The sequence below is a fragment of the Gracilinanus agilis genome, chromosome 4 (assembly GCF_016433145.1).
Source record: "Gracilinanus agilis isolate LMUSP501 chromosome 4, AgileGrace, whole genome shotgun sequence".
In the NCBI taxonomy this organism is placed as follows: domain Eukaryota; kingdom Metazoa; phylum Chordata; class Mammalia; order Didelphimorphia; family Didelphidae; genus Gracilinanus; species Gracilinanus agilis.
Genome location: NC_058133.1, coordinates 477,200,583 through 477,223,885, shown reverse-complemented (window position 1 = coordinate 477,223,885; position 23,303 = coordinate 477,200,583). Strand labels below are relative to the sequence as shown.

The window sequence follows — 23,303 nt, the reverse complement described above, 5'->3', positions numbered from 1 at the left end:
TAACAACCAAATCTGACCCCAGAGAAGCTGAGAAAATGTGTATCCCTCTCTGCATTGCAGGGGTGTAAGCAATAAGGGTACAATTTTGGGGGGGTTTCTTAATATTTTTCCCTTTCTTTTTTAATTTTATTTATTTATTTATTTATTAAGAATATTTTTCCATGGTTACATGATTCATGTTCTTTTCCTGTCCTCCTCCCTCCCCCCATCCCATAGCCAATGAGCAATTACACTGGGTTTTACATGTATCAGTGATCAAGACCTTTTTCCATATTATCAATATTTGTAATACATTGATCATTTAAAGTCAACATCCCCAATCACATCCCCATTGAACCATGTGATCCATCATATGTTTTTCTTCTGTGCTTCTACTCCCACAGTATTTCTCTGGATGTTGATAGCATTCTTTCTCATAAGTCCCTCAGAATTGTCCTGAATCATTGCATTGCTGCTAGTAGAGAAGTCCATTATATTCAATTGTGCCATAATGATATCAGTCTCTGTGTATATGGTTCTCCTGGTTCTGCTCCTTTAACTGTGCATCACTTCCTGGAGATAGTTCCAGTTCACATGGAATTCCTCCAGTTCATTATTCCTTTCAGCACAATAGTATTCCATCACCAACAGATACCATAATTTGTTCGGTCATTCCCTAATCGAAGAGCATCCCCTCATTTTCCAATTTTTTGCCACCACAAAAAGCATGGCTATAAATATTTTTGTACACGTATTTTTCCCTATTATCTCTCTGGGGTACAAATGCAGCAGTGGTATGGCTGGATCAAAGGGCAGGCAGTCTTTTAAAGCCCTTTGGGCTTAATTCCAAATGGCCTTCCAGAATGGTTGGATCAATTCACAACTCCACCAGTGTTATATTGAATCTCTGGGAGCTTGAAGTTCATTCAAATGATTGACAGATAAGTTAGTTGGATAGAATGTTCCCAGGGAGGCATGCAAAAGGCAGAAGGGGGCAGTTGAGAACCCTGAGAAGAAATTCTGGGTCTTTGACCTGTGCTGAGGCTAGAGATCGGTGGATCCTGGTCTTGGAGTGAGAGGGTGCAAACATCTCTCTGCAAGCTCTTCCTGTACTTGATATACTGTTATCAACCTGTACCTGACCATCACCTTGGTGACTACTGTCCCTAGATATTAGGAATTTCGTCATCTAGCTATCTAGGATTCCCAGGGCCCGGGAGGAATCCGGGAAGTGGGCAGGAGACGAAGAAGAGGGTGGAAAGGGTGGATATATCTCAACTGATCAGGCTAAGATCTACAGAAGAAGAAGCTGAACATTTCCCAGCAGTTAACCTACTCTGGTTTAGTCCTGGCCAGGCTGAACCAGAGGGAAGCTAACATTGTTCTTCATTTGCCTGCAGTTAGGGTTTCAATAGTAATAATTTTAATAGTGTCTTCAGTACCTCAGTCCTTTACCCTTATCTTTCTTATTAATATATAAAGTTTAAAGTACCTTCCTAAATCAGTTTCATAGCTTGTTTTGGGAAGGGAGTCAACAGTCAGAATACCAACATTATCCCAACTGAAGAGCCCAAATCAATATATCAATTAACCCCAGGTGGGTCCTGAAGGGATAAACCTCTTTGACCTGAAGGATCCTGCCTGGGCAACTGTTATAAAGGAGAAGGGTCATCTTGTCCTCTCTGTACATCATTTCTACCACCTCAAATAGATACAAGTGACTTCCTTTAATTATAACACCAGCAATGCATTAGTGTCCCAGTTTTGCCACATAATAGGGGTGCAATATTGCATTACAGCCAGACCCAACTAATATATTGGTTAATTTTTCTGAACTGGTTTTTTCCCTTTCCTTGCTAATATTTATTCCAAAGGGTAGCTGCTAGATCAGTGTGCAGAGGGATATATTCAGAAATAAATATGATGTAAAAGCAAAAGATGGCAATAAAAATCAGATAGGAGAAGCTAGGTGGCACAGTGGATAGAGAGCCAGGACTGGAACCTCAAGGACCTGGGTTTAACTGGCCTCAGCACATTTTCTAACTATGTGATCCTGGGCAAGTTGCTTGACCCTATTTGCATAGCCCTTCTCCTTTTTAGAATGTTACTAACACAAAAAGAAAGAGTTTGAAAAATAAAAATAAATAAACAAAAATCAGATAAACTGAAAAAGCAGGGTTAGAATTCGAACCAGTTCTTATGCCATCCAGTCTAGGGTTGTTTCTATTATATCATGCTATCTTTATAAATGTTTCCCTCATATATTCCACCCCAAAGCTAACTTTGCTTCTACTCTCATGTATTATTTTGTTAGTCAAGTATTCAACAAGAATTTGTTGGGTATTCATTGTATTCCAGGCACTGTGCTAAGATCTGGTATTAAAAAATAAAAATAAAAAGCAAAATTACAGTCCCTGTCCTCCAAGAGCATATATTCTAATGGGTGAGACACCATAACTAGGTACATGCAAGATATATACCATGTAGAATAGATGTAATCTGTTAGAAGATGTCATTGGCTGATACAGGGATGGGGAGAGACTTCCTGAAGAAGTTGGACTTGATACTAAATGTTGAAGAAATCCAGGGAAACTAAGGGAGACAGGTGAGAGGACATAGCCTTCCAGGAATGGGGCACAGCCAAGGAAAATACCCAGAGACCAAAGATATAACATTGTGTTTGAGGAAACTGTCACATCATTGTAGTCATTGGGGTGTCAGATCTCTCTATGAGACTGAAAACTCCATCAAGTCAGGAGCATAGGTCTTAGTTAAACTGGCTGTACAGTGTTCTGCCTACAGTCTTCACTTAATGAATGCCTATGTTATTGAGTTAGGTTCAGCAGGGAATGGTAATGAACTGGGGAAGATTACAGAAGAAATCAAGTAATAGTCTATATTTATGCAACTTGCCTTCCATCGAGAAATATTTAGCCACTGCTATATGTAAGGCATTGCACTATGCACTGGGAACTCCCAAATGTCAGGGTCGGAAGGGAATCTCAGAGATCCTGTCATTCAACCCCTATCTGAAAAAGAAATGCCTGTGATGTCTCAGATAAGTGATCACCCAAAAAAGACAGTTTCTGTTCTTAAGAAATGTCTAATCTAGGGTGCATGAGCTCATGGTCCCAGTAAAAATGAGCTTAGAGAATGTAGCCAGGGAATAAAGATTTCCCGAAACAGAGGAACACATCAGAAAATATACTTCTGTGTCTGGTTATCCTTTTCATTATTCTGATTGACTAGATCTAGCTCAGAAGAGGCAATGTTAAGGAGAAATTAGCCTTCCCAGAAGTCTCTTGTCAATCCCCCTTCAGGCAGTCCTAAACAAATTTCAAAAATAAATTTCAAACTATCTGATGGCTTACCAATATTCTGCAGTGACTTTATCTGAAACCATTGGCACTAGGAAGTATGATGGTGGCAATTCCACATGAGCCACAGATGTGCCCCAGGAGTAAATGGAGGCAACAGACTTTAAAAAGCCTCTGTACCATCTGTCAAGTCCTTAAAAAGGCCCCATGCTACTAACTACTGACAATAAAATCAGTGCACTTTGATCTAATATGGCGCAACCATGACAGAGAACCTTCGTTGCCACAATCACCAGCAATGCTGTTACTCATGAGGACTGACACTGAAACTTCCTGAATGTCAAGGCAATGAGATTCTGGAATTTACTACTGAAAGTATTTGAGATAAAAGAAAGAATAAGAATTGTTGTTAAGGCAAATCACTTAAAATCTCCAGGCCACAGTTTCCCTATTTGTAAAACAAGCAAAGTTGGTCTTCATGATCTCTAAACTTAAAACTATGAACCCATGAGCTCCTGACTACAAGTCAAAAAGAATTCAATTGAACCAAACTCATCTTTTTGTCAAATGATGCCTTCTCTAATGGAGGGAAGAAGAAAGGAGGGAAGAAGTTGCCTAGGTATTTTAAAGTAACAAATAAATTAATTTTCATTTTTAAAAAATGTGAAGTACTCACTATGTACAAAGCAGTGGGAGAGGCTATCTGGCAGAGTAAAACATGCCCTGGCTTGGGAATCAAAAGATCTGGAAAATGAAGATAGTACCATTTGCATGGAGAGCTGGCCTCAAAGTCAGGAAGACCTGGGGGGTTCCAATCTTACTGATGACAACTAATAGTCACAACCTCTCAGTGTCCCCAGACCACTTGTTTTCAGTTGTTTCAGTCATGTTTGACTCTTCATGACCCTGTTTGGGATTTTCTTGGCAAAGATACTGCAGTGGTTTGCCATTTCCTTCTCCAGCCCATTATACAGATGGGGAAACTGTGTCAAACAAGGTTAAATGACTTGCCCTGGGTCACACAGCTCAAAAGTGTGTAAGGCTGGATTTGAACCGAGGTCTTCCTGATTCCAGGCCCGGCACTATCCACTATGTCACCTAGCTGCTATGAGCAGCTTCATTTGGCTTCTAGATGGTAAACTCTTCATTACTACCTGGGAGAACAGGGTCTGTATTCTAAATTTCGTATGGCACCCAGCACCCAGCACAGCAAGCTCTAATCTCTACAGTGGGTGTTTAATAAAAGTAGTCTTTGACTTTGCATAAATAATCATGGGATAAATGTGATGTAGTCACCTCTACTATCACATGGCCAAGTTGTTGATGCCAAACTGCTGTGAATCTTAGTGTGAGTCTTCTGGTTTAAGTGGCCACTATTTCTCTGTTCACTGGGTTACTTAGTTGTCCAAAAGTTGAAGAGAAATTAAGTGTGCATTGGTAGCAGGAATTCATTAATAGGAACTCCCCTCGGTAATGAAATCAAGAGTCTTACTAAAAGGGTTGTTGTAAGGGAAAGATCTACTTCATAGACCTTAAAGTTCTATAAAAATGCTAAGTAGAGGCAGCTAGGTGGCTCAGTAGATGGACAGCCAGGTCTGAAGTCAAAAGGATCTGGGTTCAAATATGACCTTAGATACTTCCTAGCTGTGTGACCCTGGGCAAGTCACTTAACCCCAATTGCCTGCCCCTTACTATTCTTCTGTTTTAGAATTTATATTTAGACGGAAGGTATGGTTTGTTTTGTTTTGTTTTTTTAATGCTAGCTATTATTATCATTCTTTGTTTAGAAACTGGAGAGACCAAGAAAAAGAGAAATCCTTCGGGAAGACTCTCTACTAGGGGATGTCAAGTGTAGAACCCCTTGAATAGCTATGGTCCAGAAGAATCGCCCAGGACGGAACAAAAACAACTACAATTACCACGTCCTGAGCCCTGGGGATATACCGTAAAGACAAAACAAAAGCAGTTCTTGACTTCAGGAAGCTTACATTCTCCCATTACAGCCTCGAGTCACTTTTGTCTGGCTCAGAATCTCTTTCCTAGTCCCGTGGGCTAGTTTGAGAGGTTAAGGAAGTAAAAGAAGGCGGGTTGCATTCCTTCTTCCTCTCCCTAAAGAGTAATGAGACCCCAGCCAGGGAAGCGTCTTGACTTGCTCCAGGGTTCTTTTAGTGTATATTCTTGGCACAGCCCAAATCTTTACAATCTCCTAGGTGTCAGACGGTTCCACACTCCCCCAGCAGAAGCAGCTAGGAAGACAAGTCTTGGAGAAAGCAATTCCTAGACCAGGATAATACCAGGCTGCCTGTTAAAATTGGTTCTGCGCCAAATGGCCCTGCCCAAGGATTGCTGGATGCTATTGTTTCCACCATCCACAACACCCGGAGAGAGGGAGCACGCATGTCCTGCCTCCCCCCACTTCCACACACAGCCTACAGTCTAAAAGTAAGTCAAGTGGGAAGTAGTCTGCCCTAGTTCCGGGATGCCCTGAAGCCTTCCACGGGGAAGCACCAGTCTGGCCAGAAAAGAACACTGGCGCGCGCGTACACAACTGGAGGAGGGAGGGGACTGGAAAGAGTTAGAACCTGGGCATACTAGAGGTGGGAGGGCGGGCAGAAAAGGAAGGGAGGGACAAGAGGAGGCACTGTGCAATCAAAGGCTACCCCCACTCTCCCCTGCCCAGCCCCACGTTCCTCCCTCTCCCCCACCCACCCCAAGAAACTCTAAGGCTAAAAGTGCTCACTACAGGCTTCTCACTGTGTGTGTGCATCTCCGCTCAGCTGCTGTTTCTCGCTGAGGCAAGGTGAGTTCCTCTCTCTGGGTCTCTATCTCTGAGATTATTTTGGCTGCTTTGTCGCTTCCTCCCACTGAGGCGCTGATGCGGGAAGCCCGAAGCCAAATCCAGGCACCTCTGGGAGGAGCAGTAGAGCCGGCTGCGCGACTCTAGGACCCCCCTCCCCCCCTGGCCAAGAGAGTACCCGCTCGCTGCTCCTATAGCCTGGAGCTCCCGCCCCACTGGGACTCGGTTGCTCAAGACTGGGCCCCGAGATCCCAGCTCCCCGAATCGGGCTGCGAGTCCTAAATAAAAAGGTTAGGGTCTGAGGGGTGTCAGGAGCAGGAGGTGCCCGAAGCTCCTTGCTGGGGGAAACTGTTCGCTGGGGAATCCGCTGCTCCAGAATGACTGGGACCACACCCAGAAGCGAACCTAGACAGATCAGGAGGTGGGGCGCGAGAAGGGAGGGTGCCAGGGCACCTGGGACACCCAGGGGCTAGAATGCTGAGACCATGCCCGCAAGGATCCGGGCTGTTTTGCTTCTAAAGCGTTGGAGAAACAAAAGCGACCGCTCGAGCTGCCTTCTTTTTCCTCTCCTCTCATTCTCTGCTTTTTCTTGTCTTGCTCTCTACTTCCATTCTCCAGTCACTCACCCCCTTACCCTGCTGATCCTCTGGACACTGGGAGCCATCTTTCTGGCAGGCAGCCTTCAGTCAGAGCTGGCCAAACTCTGGCCAGATGTTCCTCCAACATTTATTCCCCACAAAACGCCAAGTGGGGCTGCCTTGGGAATTCTCTGGAGAATAGACAGCCGTAACCTTTGACTACCCATTCGGGCAAAGATGGTTGGATATTTGGCTGAGTTTAATGGAGGGCACTCCCTGGGGCACTAGAATGCTGCTATTTGGGTCGCTGCCTGGCTTCCCTCTCTCATTTACACTCCCGAGGCGTTTTCTGTCTCCCAGATGCTTTGGGGCTGGGTTTCCTGTTGTTTGTCCGCTAGACTAGAAAGTGGCTGCCTAGTCCTTACCCAGAGGGGAGGAGGGGGCACTAGAAAAAGCAAAAAGATAGGACAGGAGAGAGATCTGGGAGAGGGAAGAGAAAAGGGATGGGGCAGGAATCAAAAACCATCTTAAAACTAATCTCACAGCTATCTAATTTGGTAGTAGGGGGGAAAGAAGCTTCAATTAAACTGTTTCCTCACCTGGGGGAGGCGGAAGTTTCCATTTCAGGCCTTTCAATTTAGAAAGTTAAATGTGGAGAGGAGAGCCAGGAGAAATCGCTTAAATCCCTAATTCGCAGGTTAATTTTGCCCAGTGGGAAGGAGGCAATTAGACTCTGATCCACAACTTTACTGAGTCATCTGGTTATCATTAAATATAACTTGAGAAATAGGGAGCTGCTAATGCCAGCCCCTATTACTGCACTATCTAAATTTTAATTCTGTAGCTGGGGGAGTTAGTCCATGGTCCAGGGTAAGGAAGTAGAAGGAATATTGGGCCTGTTTGGAAATTTTGGGGGGAGAGGGGACTGGGAGAAAGAGAAGGGAGAGGGCTAGATTTGGAGTGCTTTTGAATGGGTGGCACCCACCACCTACTTCATCCTTCATTCTGGACCTAATGGCTTCCAGGGCCATATTTCAAGCACACTCTGTTCCTGGATTCACCTAGTGGTAGATGGAAGACTGGATGATTCAGCAGCCAAGACTGTGGGTGTGGCCCCGATCCCCACTGGTTTCTCTGATACTTTAGGCAGAACTATCCCTAAATGAAAAGGGAAGCTGTGCATTTGGGAGGGCATTCCCCAGATGAAGTCAGTCAATGCCAAGTTTGAACTGTGATTTGAAAGAAGACTGGTTTGCTTGAGTGAGGGCTCTGGAGGTCAGTTATAAAACTGATAGAGATCATGGCAGGACTGCTAAGTGATCATTCATTCATTCATTTGGCCTCTATTTAATGAGTTACTACTGTATAAGGGACTATGCTAGAGGCAGAGGAGGACACAATTTCTGCCCTCGAGGAACTTCCACCTAGTAGAGGGTTTCTTAACCTATTGTGAATCCTGAACACCTTTGGACTTCCTTTTCCGAATAATGCTTTTCATTACATAGACTTACAAAAGAAACAAAGTCTACTCTAGTACCAATATCAGTGGTTTTTTTAGACATGCTCACGAGCCATGGTCTATTGGAAGATGCATATACAAAAATGAATGTCAGGTAGGCAGCAGCAATGATAGACTAGAAAGAGGGCTGATTTGGAATTTTAATCCAAGCCCTGTCCAGTGTCCCTTAGACAAGTCACTCAACTTCCCCAACACTATAATTTAGGATCCTCATGCGATAAATATGTAAGAGAGAAATAAAGACCTATGGAAGTCCAGAAGAAGGAGAGAGAACTTTCTGTTGAGAGGAACCAGGGAAGGAAGACTTTGTGAAGGAGGAGGGATTGCATTTGGCCTCGAAGCAAAGCTAGGATCTTAACAAGCCCACGCTGAGGAGAGAGTATTCCGGGAGCAAAGGGCAGAAGTGGGTGAAAACACAATACAAATTCAGGGAACCAGAGGAACCTGGATTTATAACTGCTCATGGGAGAGAAATGCTGGCAGGTATTTTTTCTTGTTAGAAAAGAGGTGGGTGGTTCCTGCAGATTCCCCCCACCCCCCACCCCCAGCTTGAATTAGGTGCTAGGATTTCTATCCTAGGCTTGGGAGTGAGGCCAGGTCCAGTAATAATCTGATCTTTGCCTCTAACGTGTTTCAGCAAATTGCGAAATATACTACTGTGGGTAGGGCAGAGGAATGAGTTCATAATTCATTTCAGATTTCTTCCTCAGCCCCACCCCTGCTGACTGCTGTCCAGTTTTCATCCTCTTGTAAGTAATTGATACCTCCCATTTACAAGAGGCTAGTTTTTTACTGCATAAGTCTGAAGTATATAGAAGTCTTTGGGGAAAGTCTGAAATTAATCCTGATAGCCAGCTGCAATGAGCTCATATATTTGAGGAAGAGAAGTCCTATTAGGAAATATTCTTTGCAGGATTTTTCAAGCAACCTCTAGCCAACCATCTTGTATGGTCTCTCATCTCTTGGGACCTGGGTTGGGTGGGGCTGATTGGGTGTGCCCTTGATGGGCTCAAAAAAAAAAAAAAATACTGCAGCTCTATTAGAGTTTGGCCACTTAGAGTGAACTTGGATCTAGAGTGAAAAAGCCCATTGTTTCCATGCTGTTCAGCATATGTTAGCATTTTAAGCTCTGTGAAATGCCAGGCTCCATCCTATTGCCTCTCCTTTGACAAAGGTTTCCCACTACTTACCATCCCTCTCCGAAGTAGCTCCCACATGCTAGTCCACAAGGATTGAACATCGGAGAATGGAACAAGTCAGAATTCTTATATATAACAAGTCTTTAGAGAAATACATATCCCAGATAATTGATATTTTTGAACTAGCTCAAAAGGCATTTGCATTCCTCTTATTATCATTTTGGCATCTTTTTTTCATCCAGGATGCTTTCCTTTGTTTCTTTTTTTTTTTTTTTTTTTTTTTTTAGAGTTTTTTGGTTTGTTTTTTTTTAAACCCTTACCTTCTGTCTTGGAATCAATACTGTGTATTGGTTCTAAGGCAGAGGAGTGGTAAGGGCTAGGCAATGGGAGTTAAGTGATTTGCCCAGGGTCACATAACTGGGAAGTATCTGAGGGCAGATTTGAACCTAGGACCTCCCATCTCTAGATCTGGCTCTCAATCCACTGAGTTACCCAACTGCCCCCCTTTCCTTTGTTTCTTTTCTTTCTTTCTTTCTTTCTTTCTTTCTTTCTTTTTTTTTTTTTTTTTTTAGCCTTTAACTTCTGTGTATTGGCTTCTTGGTGGAAGAGTTGGTAAGGGTGGGCAATGGGGGTCAAGTGACTTGCCCAGGGTCACACAGCTAGGAAGTATCTGAGGCCAGATTTGAACCTAGGACCTCCCATCTCTAGATCTGGCTCTCAATCCACTGAGCTACCCAGCTGCCCCCTTTCCTTTGTTTCTTAAGACTTTGATAGCCCCATTTGTGAATTGGGGCAGGAAAGATTCTAATCAGACCCAGACCCATCCTTCAGAACCTAATTCTTCAGAACCCCTAACAGGCCTCCCTGTTAGAGACCAAATTCAAGAATTCCTGCTAGAATCAGCTCTGGAACCATTACTTTAAGACTTCCCAATGGCAAAAACAAGAAAACCTCAAACATGTTAAATAGCTGTTTGTTTTTGTTGAAAGTTTTTGCTGAAATGCTGCCAACCTCAGGCTGAACTGGGTGGGCTACAGGAAAAGAGGGACAAATGAAATGCGTGAGATGAAAAATGGCAATTTTCATATGACGCCAATTTAAAATTAGATCCTGAACGAGGTCATAAGCCCAATGGTGTTGTGTATGTTTTTGGTTTTGTTTTTGTTTTCTTGAACCGGACATAGTCCTAGGGTTAGTTTCAGGAGGCTTTTCAGAAGTATCTTCCAAAAGAAGCCTCCAGTCCCTTTTTATTTCCAGTTTCTAAGAAGCAGGTACTCATCCATTTCACTTGCATAGAAAGGATTTGTTTAATTGAGTACTGATAACCAAAAAAGAAAAATATTTCAGACTGTCCCCCTCCTGGAGCTCACAGTCCAAGAAAGACAAGGCTGGCAGCAGGTAGAATGGGGAAAGGCTGGGGTATGGTGTCAGAGGATCTGAGTTGGCATCCTGACTTGGCTACTTTTTTTAACTGTGCCCTTGGTCAAGTCACTCCCCTTCTTCCATGCCTCTTTCCTCACCAGTTAGAAGAGGAGGTTGCACTGGATCACGTCCATTGAGGTCTCCTTCAGCTCCAAAATGGATAGCAAACATACAGGGTTTACTGGCAGCAGCAACAGAGAAACGTTAAGAAATTGACTGGACAGTAAAGATACATGGAGGTCCCTGTCAGTGCAAATAATGAATCCTCTGAAGCATTCTCAGATATTCATATTTTAGTATTTGAAGTTATAATTACGCAAACTATGGTCATTGGTTCCAGCCCAAAGCAAATACCTTGTGAATTTGAATGTAACCACTTCATAGGGGTGGGAGCATCATTATTCACACTAGCAGAGATTTAACTTTTTCTAGCATAGGGCCAATCATATACTGATTCCTGGAATGGTTTTTTAAACTCCTAAAGGAGAAAGAAACGTGAAGAGAAATTGAGGGAGAAAAGAAACAAGATTAAAAGGAAGAAAAAGTAATTTTGAGGGGTCTAATCAGACCTGTTTTGCAGGGTTCATATTTTCCTTCATTTCTAGAATGTGCTTTCTCTGCCCAACATCCTGGGGCCCTTCCTTTCTCAGCCCCTCCCTTCTGTTACATGTGGTTCAGACCTGAGGTATGGTCTCTTAAGCTCCATCTAGTGTTCTTCTTAAGCTCCATCTAGTATTCTTCAGTTCTCAGTCTTGACCAAGGGGCTTACACACTTCCCCTTAACCTTGGGTCCCCTTGTAACAGCTTAAGAGATCCTGGTCAACAGAATTCTCCATTTGAAGCCAAAAGCTCTGGGTTCAAATCCTAGCCCTTCTGTTTTGTCACTGTCAGTCTCCTCCTCTGTAAAACGAGGAGCGGGGAGGAAATGAGCCTAGGCTGGTACAGTGGAAAGCAGGCTGAATTAAGAATCAACCTCATTGTGAATCTTGACTCAGCTCTTTACTATGCATGTGGTGTTGGACAAGTCACTGGACATTTCTGGCGCCTCCGTGTCTTAATTTGTAAAATGGAGGAGGGAAGGGGAAGGACAGGGAGAGTGGATGACCTCTGCAGTTTCTTCAGATTCCATATTTTTAAGTCAGCCAAGGTCCCTTCTTCCATCCCTGTGCCCTTTTTCTGCAGGCTACCTTTAAGGTCTGCTTCTAGGTGGGAATTGAGTTGTCAATATAAGATGGAGGAGCCCCACCCTATCATCGATCTGGAATAGCTTAGCCTGGGAGGATAGCTGGAGGAACGGAAATATTAGGCTCATTTCCTCTAAAGTGCTGCCACCAAATTCCAAGCAGAATTAGAAAAGGGTCGGTTTGCCTGAGCCCCACCCAAATACAGAGGTTGTAGCTAAGCTGATTCAGGCTTTGCAGCTGCCAGAGAGGGAAGCGAGGGGGTCCCCAGCAAGAACTGCAACATTTCAGTGATTCATCCACTAGTCAGAAGGGCAGCTTAAGCCACACATTTTCCTCCCCTTCTTTATTGGTTTTGGGGCAGGCCAACCCCCTTCTGCTTAACACAATTCCCTAACTGTAGTCCTTAGCCAACGCCCACAAGAGCCAGGGTGAATGACATTCGAAATGTAGGCTTTTGTTTCAAGAGTTCTTTATTCATTTCATTATCACCCAAGTCTCATTTTTCTGCTTTTTCTTGTGAAAGAGGGCAGAGGGAAGGCAATCTGCCGATTGCTGGACTTTCAATCCATTTGGTAAATTAAAAAGGGAAAATGGTCCAATGCCACCTTAGATGTTTACTTAGAAGGGTAACAAGTCATTTAAATCTCTCTATTTCCTCAGATTCCTTTAAAAATCCCTTCAAGCTTATGAATCTACGCTCTTATAAGCCTGATGCAATGGGCTGGTGTCAGGGTCAGTCAGTAAATTAGCATTTATTAAAATCCTATCATGTGTCAGGCCCTATGCTAATAAACATTTTGGATTCAATGAAAGTTAAATAGTCCCATGTCTCAAGGAGCTCAGAGTCTAAGGGGAAAGAACCCCGTAGAGAATCAGGTTCACATTATGGATCAGCTACTTACTGCCCATGTTACCTTGAATACGTCACTTTTGTTTCATTCTAAAAATAAGGAAACTAGGGGAAACTCCATGGCTCTGTGGACAGAATTAGGTGGACCTGAGCTCAAATCTTGACTCTCTCCCATCCTAGGGCAAGTTATTTAACCCCAATGGCCCAGCCCTTACTGTTCTTCTGCCTTGGAACCAGGACTTAGTATCAATTCTAGGACAGAGGAAAGTAAGGGTTTAAAAATAAATAAATATAAGGAAACTAATCTCCTTGAGTGAAGCATGATGAGAATATATCAGAGACAAGAGTACTCATTACATGACAGGCTTGACTCCGGAAAGATTCTTTGGGAATATCAGATCTCTCCTGCCTTAGAGAAGACATTGGTAGGGTCCCATCCTATCAAAAATCACAACCATTAATACAAACTCTACTCCTCCAAAATCCTTTCCACAACATGACAAGTAGTCATCATTTTTGCCTGAAGATCTCCAATAAAAGAGCTCACCATCTCTTTAGGCAATTTAGAATAGCTCTGACTGGTAGAAAGTGATTTTTCCTTCCTAGGATCAGGCTTAAATTTGCATGCAACTTCTGCCCCTTGTTCCTGATTCTATCCTCTGGGACAAAATGGAACAAATCTCATTCCTCTTTTGTCTAATAGCTCTTAAAACACTTGAAGATGACAGCTATTGTATTCCCCTTCTGTTCTCCAGACTAAAAATCCCCAGTTTTTAGGCTCACAGGGATCTCAGAGACCATTTTCTCCCACCTTCTCTCTATAGATGTGGAAAATGAGGTTAAGTAGTTTTTTCTAAAGTTATCCATATCAATAATATATCATAATTAAATAATAAACCATACACTAATAATATGATAAATTAATAGTGATACTCTGGACGCAAAGTATTCAAAAACCCACACCAGCAGAATAGTCAAGAAAGAGTTGATTTATACACAATGAAATTTGCCAAAGAAAATGATACTGCATGTTTTGTTATACTTCACATAAATAAATAGTTGGTGACACCAAATTCATCTTTTGGATATAGGATTCATAATTTTGTTTGAGCAACAGAGGCAGAATGTTAACCCAAGGCCTCTGACTCCAGAGTCAGTGGTCTTTCTGTTATATCATTTATTTTAGCCAACTCATATGTGGCATGATCTCAGGGCCTTTGGCCATTCCCATCATCCTCCCTTGGAAGGTCTCCAGTTTATCAGTGTTTTTGGAGCCCAGAAATGAATACAATTCCAAGACAACCAGACTTTCTTGCTTAACCACCTCCCTAAAGATTGTTTAAAAAAAACTCTTTGGGAATATTCTGCTTTTATCTATGACAAAGTGGAATTAGAAGAATTGTATAGCCACTAAATTTTATAGAGTCTTTAGAAATTAATAGGGAGGAGACAACAGGTCTGGTTTCAGGGGATCCTAGGATTTTGGAATAATTTTATTTTAATCTCTGTTATTCCTATTTCATTGCTAGGATTCAAATGATTTTAGATTTAGGGTGGGACAATAGGACCTTCTCTATCAGTGGTGCATCCTCATTTTCATTCTTCTTAGAGAAGTCTCTCTCAAGACTTTTAAAGAGTTAGAACCACTGTCACCAAAAGCAGACCCCTTCCTGGTCCTCTCAAGTCCATACCCAGATCATCAGAGATGGGCTGGCTCTGAATTGTATTTGTCTATGGGATGGTGAGGAGTGAAGGATCTCTAGAGTATTTCATCTTCCTTTAGTTCTTGCTGTCTTCAAGTGAAGGACCTTCTTAATTCCTGGTTCAGATTTATATTTATCATTCTGGCTCAAAAGGCCCACCATGGCACATTAGCTTCTGCATCTCAGAACATAAAAAAGGGGGAGAGGGCTGATTCTTCTTAAGTGGAATTAATATTCCTGTTCATGAACTTCACCTTGAACCAGTAAAGGAGATACTAGAAGGAATCTATCATTGTTGAGTGTCTTATTAGCTAGTTAATGCCAAGCAAAAACCACAACTTTTTGGTGGTTTTTAAGTGGGCTTTTGAATGTCATTCTGTGAAACTTTCCATCTGTTTCATATCTAGTGATTAACTTGGCAAGAATGCCTTGGTCAAGGTCCCCCTTTGTTTTTGCCAAAACATTCTTTCTGAGTCTTGCTGAGACTCCTCCTCCCCATTCATTATGCTCAACTAGTTAAAAATCATCTCAACCAAGTATTTTAACTGATAATATTCCTAGAAATATGTTCATGTAAGACAGATTCAGCTCACCCAGCCAGCATTTATTAATTCGCTATTATGTGTCAAGCATTATGCAAGTACTAGAGATCTAAAAACAAAGTAGTCCTTGCCCTCAAGGAGCTTATATTCTACTGGGGAAAACAATATGTACTCAAAAAGTAAAATATTTCAATAGATCTATAATTTTTATCAATGAGGATATTTCCTTCACTGATGCAAATTACAATCCATCCATTCCCTCTCAACCTTATGACTCTTGTCCATGCCTCCCATCTAAGTTCAACACAGAACATCCACCCTGGGCTTAAAGAGTTGAATTTTCATATCCAATAACAGAGCACATAGTACGTGAGGTTGGAGTATTCAGGCTCAGATAAAAGCTTAATTAACAGGCACCAAGGAAAACAATGAAATATCTTTCCTTTCAATAAATCATTTTGTTAGTTAAAAAGCTTAGAGAGCGGAGGATGGGAAGGAGAGGTTGGGGAGACATGATTACCCTGGAGAGAAAACACTAATCCTGCCTTTCCTAATAATTATAGTTAGAGCTAGCTGAATTAGCTCTGAGATGGGAGGGAAAATGGCCCAATTCAAAGCTGTTGAAACAAAATATTTGTGTCTGATTTCCTTAGAGCCAGAGGTTGGTGCTATAGAGACAGCTATCCTAAGAAAAACCAGCAAACAGGTTATAGTCTCATAACTCCTGAGCTTAAACTTGCAAATGAACTCTGTGTGTTTGGGGCATCTTTGAACAGGTTTCAGAAGACACCACCAAGATGCCATCTCAAATGGAACACGCCATGGAAACCATGATGTTTACATTTCATAAGTTTGCTGGAGACAAAGGCTACTTAGAAAAAGAAGATCTAAGAGTTCTCATGGAAAAAGAGTTCCCTGGATTCTTGGAAGTAAATATTGAAAAAAATTTTAAAGGACAGAAGAGAATAGTTTAGCCTCTAGACTCTTCATTTTCTTCTTCTTTTCCTTTTCCATTACTTCCTTCTAATATGGACTATGGCACAGGATTTCCACTGATTCAACAACTCCTTAATGAATGTCTGCTATGTGCAGGGGGATACTGGGGCGGGACAGGGAGGGGTGACTGTGCAAAGATGAAGATAGGATTGCTATCTTCAAAGGGCTTATACTCTGATAAAAGTAACAATAATTGCTAAGTATATTCCGGTGTTTTGAGATTTGCAAAATGTTCTACATACAAGCTCTGCTTTGATCCTCCAAAGTAGCCTGTGAGATGGGTGCAATTATTTTGATGCCCATTTTACAGATGAAGAAACTGAGGCTCAGAGAGGTTAAGCTGACTTGTCTAAGTTCACACAACTAGCAAGTGTCTGAGGAACCTAGGTCTTTTCTGATAAGGATGCAGTACAGTAGTCTTTCTATGAATAACCGTAAGGCAACGTAGACTTCAACCAATGGCATAAAAATAGTCAAAACATTCAAGAGAATGGAGTCACAGAAGAGTTGCTATATTGAAAGATAGTAAATGAGTGAACTGATTCACTCAACTTTTCAAAATCAGGGTTGCAGTCTTTACATTTTGGCCACATTCCATAATTTAAATTGTCCTCCTTAAGTTCCTCTAAGGAAAAAGGATCTTTCTTCTTTCCCAGGCTCTAATCTATAGAATAAAAATGCTGAATGTCTCCTTAGTGGAATCTAAGCATCATTCCATAAGGAATAGCTTTTCCATGGGAAAAGGAAGACTCTTTTAGCTGAAAATGAAAGGAGAACAGAAAGCCATAATTTAGAATAATAAAGACTTAGAGCTGGAAGGGACCTTAGAGATCATTCATTGCATTTCTACAGTAATGCTTCTCTTAGCCCAATTAGACCTGACTTGGGGAGGCTGTGTGAGTGGTGAATGTCTCTGTCCTCCAGATACTGATTGGATCAACCTATCTTAGGAGATAAGGCTGTTCTACAGATGGAAATAGACACTAGGAAACATTAAACCTCAAAGTGGCCCCTTCCTTCTCTGCAAGATCACTGGAAAAGATAATGACTATGCTAGATATTGAATCATTTAATAGCTTCTAAAGGATGAAAAGACATCAAGTTAAAAGGCTTGTGGCTGCCTCTTACCATTTGTCCCCAGTAAATGGTGCATTAGTAAAGCAGATAACTCCTCTTTTATAAGCACAGGGTAAACTCATAGTGAATTATGGCTGCCATTTTGTTTGAAACAATACTCTGACTGATCAGAGAGACGACTACCAATGTGGTTGTATTATTGATTGTATTATTGTGTCTGTTATTGATTTATTATGACAGGCATCCCCAGGCTGATGAAAATTAGCAACGGAATGAAGAAAACAATTAAATCAATCAACTGTTAAGCATTTAGTACCTACTATGTGCCAGGCATCTAGATGGCGCCACAGTGTATACAAAATCAGACCTAGAGTAAGGAAAACTCATTTTCCTGTGTTCAAATCTGGCCTCATACTTACTGGCTATGTGTCACTGGGCAAGACACTTCACTCTGCCTCAATTTCCTCATCTATAAAATAAGCTGGAGAAGGAAATGGCAAATCACTCCAGGTTCTAAGCTATGTACACCTAGGCAAGTCATTTTACTCCGTCTGCTTTAATTTCCTCATCTGTAAAATTAGATGGATAAGGAAATGGTAACCCACTCCAGGATCTTTTCTCTTAAACCCCCAGTGGGGTCATGAAGAGTCAGACATGACTGAAAATAAACAACAAAAAATCTCAGGCACTATTCCTGACTCTAGGAATAAAATAAACATAAGGAACAGGGCTTACGATTTGATTGATATAGGGAACTCTTAGATAAAGAACTTCCTCCACCTTTCTCCATAAAAAGTTGCCCATGGCCCAGAGAGGTTAAGTGAATTGTCCAGAATCAAACAGCTAGGATGTGTCTGACACAGCCAGACTTCCTGACTCAAAGGCCAGCTCCCTGTCCTATACCACAGCTGCCTCTCAGGCTCTGGGGATAAGAAAGAATTAAAAAGTGAAATTATCCCTGTCCTTGGGGAGTTTTCAAGTTTGATTCTGTTCTCTGAACACAGGCGGCCAAACATGAACAGTAGATAGATACTAGACTTGGAGTTGGGAGAACTTGGGTTCAAACTCTGCCTCAGCCACTTCCTAGCTAAGAGGTTTACAGGCAAATAACTTAACCTCTCTGACCCTGAATTTCATAATCTATAAAATAGGGGCAGTCATATAACACTGATCTCACAGGCTGGTCATGAGGATCAAATACGATAATGTTGGCATCGAGTTTTGCAAACCTTAAAGTACACTATAAATGTGACCCATCGTTATCCTACTACTAAATACCAAAGCAAATCTCTTCTAGGCCAGTTCAAGTCCAGACTCAGATTTCCAGAGATGGGCTAGATCTGGATTGCCCTTTGTGTGTAGTTTGGGGAATGAGGAAAGAGAAAGGGAGGAGTTTTCCCCAGGGTCTTTCACCTCCTTCTAATCTAGATCTTGTATTATTAAATTGCTGTTTTCCTCAAGCCTAGAGGCTTTCCAATCAGTGCTTCCTGGCTCTTCATAAGCCAGCCCATGACAGACAGATAGCCAAGGGCCCTCTGGCTGTCCCATCTCCAGATTCTGAAAAATAAAGTCATTTCTAACATAAAAGCTGCACAACATAGAAAGACACAGACTCTTACTCCTAAAGGCTGACGGGTCCAAAAGGGGCAATGAGGATCACAAAAGGACATATGAGTGATTTATTCCAGGTATGAGGTCATGATTCCAATTCAAAACCTCCCCCCATCCCTTACTATGCTGCACAGCCTTTTGTTTTTTTTCAAGTGGGTTCCTTACCTCATCAAAGTTTACCCACCAGTCTGCTCACAGCCAAAAAGCTGGGAGTATGGCCAGAATTTGCTGAAATCTCTTCCCCAAAAGCAGTCAGTTTCTCAGAGTGAAGGAGGCAGATATAAGGCCTCATTTAATTGCTTAAATTTTGATATTCAAGCTCTTGAGGGGGGAGAAAAACCTCAACGTTGACTTTCTGGATTTCTTAGTGAAAGTCAAAAATGCTCAACAAATCAACTAAAGATTTTAGTAAAAGTTGGGGAACATTTGTTCCCATAAATACTGAAGTGGAAATCAATACAATTTCATCTATGTTTTGTAGAAGGTTTAGAAAAGGGGATTTTCATGTTTCTTTTGTGTCGTGGCCCTCCTTTAGCAGTCTGGTGAAGCCTGTGAGCCCCTTTTCAGAGTCATGTTTTTTAAATGCATAATACAAAATGCTTGGATTCAAAAGAAAATCATTATTGAAATACAATTATCAGAATTTTTTTTAAGTTCTTGGGCCCCAGATTAAGAACCACTGAGATCCAGAGGCTTCTGAGGTCCTTCCATAGTTAATGATGAAACTCATATGGGATCATAGGATCATAGATTTTGAGCTAGACGGGACCTTAGAGGTCATTCGAATCCAATACCTTCATTTTATAAGTGAGGAAACTGAGTCTCAGAGAAATTTATATGATTTGCCCACCTACCTATTAAATATCTAAGGCAAGATTCAAACTTCCTAACTTTAAGTCCAGCACTATACCACATTATCTCTTTCCAATCCCTTTATTTTACAGATAAGGAAACAGATCTAAAGGGGTTTAATGATTTACCCAGTGATCATAGAAACAGTAAGTGTCTGAGCTAGGATTCACACTCAGATCCTCTGACTCCATGACTAGCATTCTTTCCCCAGCCCCATGAAAATACATACATTTAACACTTAACACTATCAAGCTACAGAGAAAAAGTCAAATCACCATGAAACCAAGAAGCAAAAAGAGCCCCCTCTCCAACCTATTCCAAAAGCTAAATGTGGGTACAAAGGCACAGAAACCAAGGAGAAGGCCTGGCTGCCTCTCTGATACCCAACTACCACCAACAAATCAAGACACTCCATCCCCCAATTGATGGCAAAGGATACGAACAGGCAGTTTTCAGAATAAAAAATGTAAGCTATCTATAGTCATATGAAAAAATGTTCTAAGTCATTATTGATTAGAGAAATGCAAATTAAAACAACTCTGAGGTACCATCTCATAACCTATCAGATTGGCTAATATGACAGGGAAGATACTTTGGAGGGAATGTAGGAAAATCGAGACACCAATGAACTTGTTGATGGAGTTGTGAACTGGTCCAACTATTCTGGAGAACAATTTGGAACTATGCCCAAATAACTACAAAACTTTGATCCAGTAACACCACTTATATAGGTCTATATCCTAAAGAGATCAGGAAGAAGGACCTACAAAAATATTTTTATAACAGCTTCTTTTTATGGTAGCAAAGAATTAGAAATTGAAGGGATACCCATCAATTGGGGAATGGCAAATTGTGGTTGATGGATGTAATAGAATACTATTGTGCTATAAGAGATGATAAGTAGAACAGTTTCAGAAAAACCTGGAAAGACCCATATGAACTGATGCAAAGCGAAGAGAAGAGCAGAACCAGAGAACATTGTGTACCATAACAGCAGTACTGTACAATGATCAATTGTGAATGACTTGAACTATTTTGATAAATACAATGATCCAAGTCACCCCCAAAGGACTTGGAATGAAAAATGCTATCCATCTTCAAAGAGATAACCATTGGACTCTTGAGTACAGATCGAAGCATAATTTTTTTACTTTGTTTTTCTTGCCTTTTCCAACATGGCTGATATGGAAATATGTTCTGCATGATTTAATATCTTATCACTGAGATCACATCTTGCCCTCTTAATGGGTGGAGGAGGGGCAGGGGAGAATTCAGGATTCAAAAAAAGTTTTAAATAAGAAAAAAAATCAAGACATTCTAAGTTTGCCCTGAGTGTAGTATCCAGGGAAGATAGTGTATCATGGCAAAAGATAATGAAGTCCACTCCTCACCCCCCCAAAAAAACTATATAAAACTTTTTTAGAATCCTGTCTTCTTTCACTCAATGCTTCCTGGAAGCATCCAGCAAACTATGTGACCAGGACTTCTCCTTTTCCCAGATGGGACCACCTTATTGAGTCTATAATCATCTTGATAGAACTAGACAACTTGTCAGAACAAAGGATGAGCTAGAATTTTGACAGGAGGAATAGTGGATTTTTTCTCAGGAATAACTACCTAAAAATGGAATCTATGCAAAGAGCAAGACTAGAAATAAAAGTCTTTTCACCCTCTCTGGAAGATAGTCAGTCTCACAAGATTCATTGGATATAGCTCTATGGTAGACAAAAGGATTTTTCTTTTGGAAGAGGTTATAGAGATCATATAGTCCTGTACCTTCCTTTTACAGATAGGAAGCTGAGGTCCAAAGAAATGAAACAATTTGCCCGAGATCACCCAGAAATTAGCAGAGTTAGAATTAAACCCAAGTTTAACTTGAGCACTCTTCTCTTTTCCTATACAAAAAACAAAAGATATAAATAAAAATTTATTTTAAGAAAAGAATACTGTAGCCATAAGGGGAGAAGGAAAAGAAAAATAAATTTATCATTTAAAAAAAAGCAGTCACACAAAACAAATTTCTTCCTGACTGCACATAGAAAATATATATCTCATTCTGCCCCCTAAATCCATCCCCTCTGTACTGGATAGCATGTTTCATCATGAGTCCTCTGGCATCATGAATGGTCATGGTATTAATTAAGGATTCTTAAAACTTTCAAAGTTTGTTTTTCCATCCCTCTTTCCGTTCCATCCTTTCTTCTCTTTCCCTCTAAACTAGTTGACCTTGAAAGTTCTTTAAAAAATCAGAATCCATACTTGCCCTTTCAGGTTAAGGGCAGAAGAGAAAGAGAATTTGGATTGAGAAAATAAATGTCAAAAACTTTCTTCATGTATTTGGGAAAAATAAACTATTATGGGGGCAGGGGATGGGGTGATTCCGAATCCAAAATTTAGATACTTTCTCTTCAGTGACCAGCTATATGAATCTAACATATAAGTCCTTGAGTCCAGTAATTGATTCATGTTTTTGCTTCTTGTGATTCTTTTTTTTTTTTTCCAGAACCAGAAAGACCCTTTAGCTGTGGACAAGATTATGAAAGATTTGGACCAGTGCCGAGATGGAAAAGTGAACTTCCAGAGTTTCTTCTCATTAATCGCTGGGCTGACCATTGCGTGTAATGACTATTTTGTCGTACACATGAAGCAGAAGGGCAAAAAATGAACCCAAGCCAAGAAACTCCTCCCAATCCTGACCCATTGCAATATCCCAAATGGTCATGTTCAAGATATCCCCGTATGGCTGCCCCAAGGATGAGGGAGTTGCATGAGCAGACCCAGGCCCTTAGAAGCCCTTAGAATGTTCAAATGAACTCCAGGCTTACAATTTGACAGCTAGGGAAAGAAAATACAAATATATGCGAGAGAAGCTTTTGATTTTTTTTTATATTATATGCGCCCTCTTCCCCACAATAAAAAGAGAAAACATCCTTTTAAATGTCTGCTTTGAGTCAGCTTATTCCTTCTTCAGAAATATTGTTTTCCTCCCTGGTCACACAGAGCTCAGAGAGGCATCTTGCCCTTGGCATACTTCCCAGCTACCTCTGACCAGCTGGCTGGAGCAATGCTCTGTCACCATATTCCACAGAAGAGAGTGGGTTGTTATTCCAAATTCTGCCTGAATGATGCTCAGCCACAGAGCAGAGCCTGCAGCTCTGCTCCCACCAGTCACCCAGGGAATAGGAATGCCTACACAAGAGGGTCCCAAATGTTACATTCATGAATGTCGCCTTACCTAGGTAGGTGGGAAAACAAACATGCCTATCAATCCCGCCTTTTGCAATTATGCCTAAGAGATACTTGTACTTCTCATAGCTTTCAAAGTTTACATGTTATAATTTTAGCTAACGTTTACATAGCTCATTTAGGTTTAAAAAGTGCTCTTGAGATAGTTGCTCTTATGATCCCATTTTACAGCTTCAGAAACTGAGGCTATTTTAAAATGACTTAATCAGTTATAAAGAATCAGGCAGGATGTAAGCTTGTCTTCTTGACTATAAGTTCTATACTGTATTCCCTGTGCCTCTATACTATCTAATTCTATTTTCAACAACCTCGTGAGGCATTATTTGGTTTACAGAGGAGAAAGTTGAGGCTCTAAGAGTTTAAATAACTTCCCTATGATTACATGGCAACTGTCAGAGACAAAAATTGAACCCAGACCATCTCCTGACTCCCAAGTTTAGCATTCTTCCTACTATATTAGGACTCACAGAATAAACCAAAACTTTTTTTTT

At 41.3% G+C, this 23,303-nt stretch overlaps 1 protein-coding gene across 1 annotated transcript; it reads left to right on the top strand.

The window, feature by feature from the left end:
* Positions 1-5,994: 5,994 nt before the first annotated feature.
* On the top strand, positions 5,995-22,481 carry S100A10 (S100 calcium binding protein A10). The gene is made up of 3 exons (XM_044676175.1): positions 5,995-6,096; positions 15,807-15,959; positions 22,070-22,481. The coding sequence occupies exons 2-3, from the start codon at positions 15,828-15,830 to the stop codon at positions 22,229-22,231; spliced, it is 294 nt and encodes a 97-aa protein (XP_044532110.1). The 5' UTR covers positions 5,995-6,096; positions 15,807-15,827; the 3' UTR covers positions 22,232-22,481.
* The last annotated feature ends 822 nt before the right edge of the window (positions 22,482-23,303 follow it).

Excerpts from the sequence above, each read along its gene's own strand:
- S100A10 (XM_044676175.1), top strand. The coding sequence starts at position 15,828 with ATGCCATCTCAAATGGAACACGCCATGGAAACCATGATGTTTACATTT. Across the intron at positions 15,960-22,069 it reads AGTTCCCTGGATTCTTGGAA|AACCAGAAAGACCCTTTAGC; the intron begins GTAAATATTGAA and ends TTTTTTTTCCAG.